The 5893-nt window shown below is 68.4% G+C and overlaps 2 protein-coding genes across 2 annotated transcripts in view; both read right to left on the bottom strand.

Moving 5' to 3' along the window:
- Positions 1-218, bottom strand: part of H696_01095 (2-oxoglutarate dehydrogenase E1 component) — a gene marked incomplete at its 5' end in the record, with an annotated part of 5084 nt that extends 4866 nt beyond the window's left edge. The window contains one exon of the mRNA XM_009494981.1: positions 176-218. Within this exon, the coding sequence (XP_009493256.1) occupies positions 176-218 (43 nt within the window). The remainder of the gene's footprint in view (positions 1-175) is intronic.
- Positions 219-2677: 2459 nt separating this feature from the next.
- Positions 2678-5029, bottom strand: H696_01094 (hypothetical protein; the record flags this gene model as incomplete). The annotated part of the gene is made up of 5 exons (XM_009494980.1): positions 2678-4042; positions 4197-4349; positions 4469-4612; positions 4706-4773; positions 4972-5029. 5 exons carry the CDS (start codon positions 5027-5029, stop codon positions 2678-2680), a joined length of 1788 nt encoding a protein of 595 aa, XP_009493255.1.
- Positions 5030-5893: the final 864 nt, after the last annotated feature.

The raw sequence follows: 5893 nt of genomic DNA, 5'->3' as shown, positions 1-5893 counted from the left end.
CCCCCCAGTTGCCCGGTGTGGGAGGGTGGGTAAGTCCGTGTTCTCCGTGGGCGAGCGGATAGGGTCGGCTGGGTGACCGCGATACTTGCCCCCCCCCCCCCGCCGCCCCGGCCCACCCCATCACCGGCCTGGCGTGAGGGGGTAAAATCCCGGCTGGGCCGACGGACGAGGGGACCTGGTCCCGACGACGGAGACACGCCCTTCAACGATAAACGCATCCTGCCAGCGGAACCCCCCCTGGGGGGGGGGAGGGGGGCAGATGCCCGGTGGCGCGGCTGCCGCCTCCTAGGCCCAACTGCCGGTCGCCGGTGTGCGAATTTGCGGGCGACACCGGAGAGGCGGGCCACCGTGGACGATTTACGGCGTCAGCTGGCACCAGACTGGCGCGCTAGGGAAGGTGCCAGACCAATTGCGCGCCCTGGTGCTGGGCCCACACCGGACGGCGTCGACTGCCTGGCCGCCGACGAAAGAAGCGAGCCGGGCGGCCGGGAAAACGCGCCGGAGAGGCGTGTGTGCCGGTCGGAGGCGAGCATGATCGCAAGTCGCAAGGGAGGGCACATAAATATTGCCAGGGTTCCTGCTGCCCCGGGCGCATGCACGCGCGCACACCCACACCCACACTGGCCGAAAGAAAACGGGAAGGGCGAGTGGAGGGGAGGGACGACGATGGACAGAGAGCGAGAGAGAGAGAGAGAGAGGGGGAGAGACCCCAACCGGTGACTAGACGCCACGCGCACAGACCCCCCCCCCCCCCCCCCCCCCACCCCCGCGCCCCGGGGGGGGGGGGGGCCGGGGGGGGGGGCCCCAGGGGGGCCCCCCCCCACACGGGCGGGGCCGGGGAGCACGGCAGGGGGGGGCGGCGGGCGGGGGGGGGGAGGGGGGAGGGGGGGGGGCAGGGTGGCGTGCGCCAAGGGGCGAAGGAAACACCTACCCCACTCGGGCCCGAAAAAAGGGGGGCCACCGCCGGAGGCACACGCGGCAAGGTCGGCCGGTGGGGGCGCGGGCACGGGCAAATGAGCAGGAACATGCATGGGACCCGGCCTTTGGTGTTTCGCACTGAGGCAGAGAGCAAGAGAGAGAGAGAGAGAGAGAGAGAGAGAGAGAAAAAAAAGGAGAGAGTGCGCTCCTCGGCATGGGCACCATATTCAAGGATTATATATTCCGCCGAACATTCAAGTTTGAGATTTTTGGCCTCACCCGCACGCCGTCGGGCGTGTCCCCGCCGTCGGGCGTGGGGGTGGGGGGACCGCGAAAAGGCACGACTGACCCCCTTCCTCCCGTATGCGAGATCGTCCGATGGCACCAGGCCGGCGCGCGCCCGCGCGCGAAGCACCTCCCCTGCGAGGCACGCCCATTTTTCTGCCCTCTGCCTGTATTTCGCGACCTTGGGACCCCCTGCCTCCTCCGGGAATACACACACGCACGCGCTCGCGCACAACATATGCACACACGCACACTCGGGTGCATGGTAGGAGGCCCCCCCCCCCCATTGCCCGTGCCCCGGAGGGGGGCGATCGGGGCGCCTCAACCCCAAAGCCGCGCGTATACACCGGTCGGCGGGGGGATTCGGGCCCCGGCGGGGCCTTTTCCCGCCCTGGCCGTCTGGCCGGCTCGGCCACACGTGTTGAGGTGGGGTTGGATGCAGGCCGGGAAAGTTGGAGCAGCCATGGCCTTTGCCGCCGGATGGGTGCCTTTTTTTCGATTTTTCCCCGAGGGTCCGCGAGCCCAGGGGGAAAGCTGGTGGGTGACGGCGCGCCTGTCCTGCCCCCCCCCGGGGGGGGGGGGGGGGGCGGCCGCAGGGTGGGCATCAGCCCGAGGACACCCGGGCGCGGGGGACGGTGCCCGGGAAGAGCGGGACGTGAAAATGTGCGCGGCGCGCGTCGCCCCCCCCCCCCGGGGGGTTTCCGCCGGAGACACAGACGCTTTGCCGAGTCATCACTCCGGTTGGGGCCTGGGCGAGGGTGTCGTGCGTGGGCGGCGCCGAGGCGCAAGGCGCAGGCCTCCTCCCACGGGTCAGGGCCTTGGAGGAGTCCCGCCCCCTCCCCCCCCCCCCCGCCGAGAGAGCTGCCAGGCTGGGACAGAGGCGCCCGCCCGGCACGCCGGCACTTCATCTCCCGCCGGTCGCCGGCCCCTGCGGCCCATCAGCTGGAGTCTAAACGCCCCCGCCCCCCCCCTCCCCCCGAGAGATCTCCACTTTTGTGCGGGTCGGTGGGCCCTCGCGGCTCGGTCGGGGCGCAGGGTGCCCTGGCTCCGTTAAGAGCAGTCGGCTCCCCAATCACGCGTCCAAAATCGTGTCACGTATATTTTTGGAGCATGATCATACGAGGAACTCCTCGCCCACAATGTGTTGGGGGCGGTGATTTTCTATTTCCCGGGAAAGGGAAGGTGCGCGACAAGGCCTTGTGTGTGTGTGTGTGTGTGTGTGTGTTTGTACAAGGGAACAGCCTTTTTTTTCCACAGTAGGCGTTCTGCCTTGGATTGTCGCTTGTCTCCCTTATGCCTGTGTAGCCCACACCTGCCCAAGCAACCCTCTTTGATGCGCCCTGACAAAGGAGCGGCCGCGGGGCACCGAAAACACTCGTGGCCATGGACACACACGCACACAGACACACACACACACACACACACACACTCTCGGGCGGCCAATTCCCGGCCGGGTGGATGCCCATGGAATTGGTCAGTCCCACCAATTTGCCGATGCACTGACGCCTCCCGACTGGGCGGGCGGCTGAGCCGGCGTCACGAGGAAAGGGTCGGAGGTTTGACACGGCGGCTCGGCCGGCCCGGACCAAGCAGCGGCAAAGGGATCTCCTCCCCCGGCAGGCGCCCCGCCGAAGTGCCGAGGCGGTTGCATTGCCCCCCCCGTGGCCGAGGGTGGCAGATATTGCGGCTGGTGCATCAACACCGGCGCCTGGACCACGGGAACAGTCAAGCCTGGGCCCACGGGAAAGGCGTCGGGCCGGAGCCGGGAGGCCGTGCTGCTGGCGGCTGGCGCCCCCGCACCGGCAACTGGCATGCTGGCGAAGGGATCCGGCGCAGCATGGCAAAGCCCCGCCGGCAGGACATACCCGGTGGCCGGGACCCCGGTGGCGGATTGCAACGAAGTAGGGGTGGCAGTTGGCTGAATGCCGGCTCGCCGGCCGCCCGGGGCTCCGTCAGTTGCCGGCCCGGCGCCCGGGTGCCCGAGGCCAGCAGCCGCCGGGACCGGGCCTGCCGCTGTCGGGACACTGGTCACCTCCTGGAAGACCTCTTCCCAAAGCTCGCGCCGCGGTGACGTCGGCGCGGTGGTCACCTGGCCGAAGGCCGCCGGGATGCCCGGGCATGGCTGGATGGCCTGGGCTGGTGCGGCGGCCACCGGAGTAGCCGGCATGGCCTGTGCCCAGGGGGTTAGTTCCATTGAGACCGGATGGACGGGCGACGGCGCATGCGGCGCCCCGGCCACGGCCGCCGGGAAGTGTGCGCTACCACTGCGAATCATCCCCGAAGAGGGCGGCGGTGTGCCGGGGGACATGGCAGCCGCGCCGAAGCCCGCCGCGTCGCCAGCCACTCGCAGGGTGTGTGACCGACGCAAGCCGACCCCGGACGCGGCCGAAGCCGGGCGCGGGGGCTCCAACGTTGGGAAGGCCTCGCCGGGCCCCGGGGCCCCGGTCCATGTGGCAGACTGCGACAAATGCGGGTGACTGCCACTCCGGGGGAGGGCCCCCGGGCTTCCGGGCCCCAGGGTCGCCGAGGTCGAGTGCTGGACCGTCACCAGTCGGGCGCCGGCTTCCGGGGTGTTTGGCTCGACGCTGGTGCCGGCCATGTCCGACCCGGCGCGATCATGGCCCATGGCGAAGTCGGCCCCGCCCGGAGCCGGGCCGGCCCGGTAGCTGTTCATGCTGCGAGATCGACGCATGCGCCCGCCCGGGGAGTTGTCTTCCTCAAAGCGGCCATCGTCACGCAGCGAGACTGCTGGTTGGTATTGGAAGATCTCGCCACTCTGGGTTAGCTCCCGCTTGAGAAGCTCAATACACAGGTGAAGGGTCTTGTAGATGTCCGGGGCCTGGAGGGGCAAGCGGCCCTCCCCCGCCCCGGCGACAACACGCCCGAGGAGGATGGGGAACCAGGTGAGCAGGGGGTGGGAGCGGGGAAGGGGGACACTCAGCGACGGGAGACCCGGCACCGGGTCGGGGGTCTACATGTGCCTGCAAACGAACCTCGGCACCCTCGAATTCCCAGAGTTCCGACCCGCGGCACTTGATGCGGATGCGTGGCAGGGCCATCTTCCGCTCCATCTTGGTGCGGGGGAGCTGCAGCCCAAATGAATGGACCACTCGAAGGCTGAAGGATCGCTCAACACGATGTCCATCCTGGGAGGAAAGTGCGCAAGCGCGAGCAGGCAAGCATCCTGTCAGCTGTCTTACAATGGAGGGGACTGGGACTGCCGGGCCCCATGCCCAGCCAGCCAGGGGAAAAGGTCCGCACGGACATTAACGTCATTCAGGTCGTATGACATGATGGCAACACCCTCGGTGCTGAGCCTCACCTGGAAGGAGGGGAGCACGTCTTGGCCATTGGCCGACTTTTTCGACATGATTTCCGGAGTGAAGGTCTGGTCATTGCGCGAGATGTGCTGGAATTTCGGGCCAGTTTCAAGGCGTCAGAGGGAGGGTCGCCGTGGTGTTTGGCAGCATCGGGGGGCGGGGGAGGGGGGGGGGGGACGCACAGCAATGTCAAAGATCTTCCCCTCACCAGAGAGAAGTGCCTCGGGCGAGAGCTTTTCCTCATCAAAGGCTGGAGTTGGGCGGCGGTTCCCCCACCCGGGGGGCATTCCGCGCATCGAGGGCGCGATGGGGCCAGGATGGCATGTTAGAAGAGGCAGCGAGAGGGCGAGAGGCGAGCACGGGCGAGTGGGCAGCAGGGTCATAGTCGGCCCCGAGGATGAGCCGTGGCCCCGAGCGGGCGAAAGGGAGGGGAAGTGGCCGGACGCACAGCCGTAGCGCTGGCTTGACACGCCAAGCCGACGAGCCGCGCGCTTCAAGGCTGACATGGTGTCGCGCTCGGTGTGGGGAGCAGGCAAATCGGGTAGTGTCCAAGGGAGCGCGAATGGCAGGGAGAGTGGCAAGGGAGGTAGTCGCGAGGCGGGCACGAGGAGGAGTGGAGGGAAGCGGGTGATCTCAATGCCGGGGTGCCTTCTGCACCTGGCACATCGACAGTACCTCTTCTGCTTCGCCAGCGGGAGACTCGATGGCCCTCGCCCCTTGGCCCGGGTTCAAGGCTGGCGAGACGATCCGGAGGGGAGCTCTGTCCGATGTCAGCCGTTTCTCCTCCCTGCCGGCGTCCCATCCCTGGGTCCCCATCCTCCATGCCCATTGGCCCTGCCCTGGCCTCTGCCCGGGCAGGAGGGCGAGATAGCGCGTCGGCCCGCCCCGGGCCGGCGCCCACACCACAGGAGAGGAGTCCCAACGAAGGATTCCTCATGCCCTCAGCCCGAACAACGATCGGGGGTGAGGCCCACACCATTTGGAGAGGAGGGGGGAGGGGGGCGATCCGGCAGCCTGCGGCTTCGCCAAGTGGTGTCTCCCTGGGGGTGACATCGGCGTTGGCGAGAGCATTGAGATGTTCCGAGTGGCTGGCTGGCGCATGAGCCGCTGGTGCCCGCATTCCAGCGCACCTGTAGAACGACACCTTGGACCCCTACTTGGCCACGGCCTGCGCCTTCCGACCCCGGCGGCGCTCCCTAAAAGGGCACCCAGTTTTCCTTCCCGCCCTTTCCCCCTGAAGTGAGTCAGGAAATTAATAGTCCGGGGTGTTTGGGATGGCAAGCGAATGGCCGCCAGGCGCGATGGATGCCCTGCCCCGGACATAGCCCCGGGGAGCAACCACACTACCCCTTTCCGACTCCCCCGCCCCC

The sequence above is a fragment of the Fonticula alba genome (genome assembly GCF_000388065.1).
Source record: "Fonticula alba strain ATCC 38817 unplaced genomic scaffold supercont2.2, whole genome shotgun sequence".
Lineage (NCBI taxonomy): Eukaryota > Rotosphaerida > Fonticulaceae > Fonticula > Fonticula alba.
Note: the sequence above shows the minus strand (reverse complement) of the source record. Positions and strands in the feature narration are given on the sequence as shown.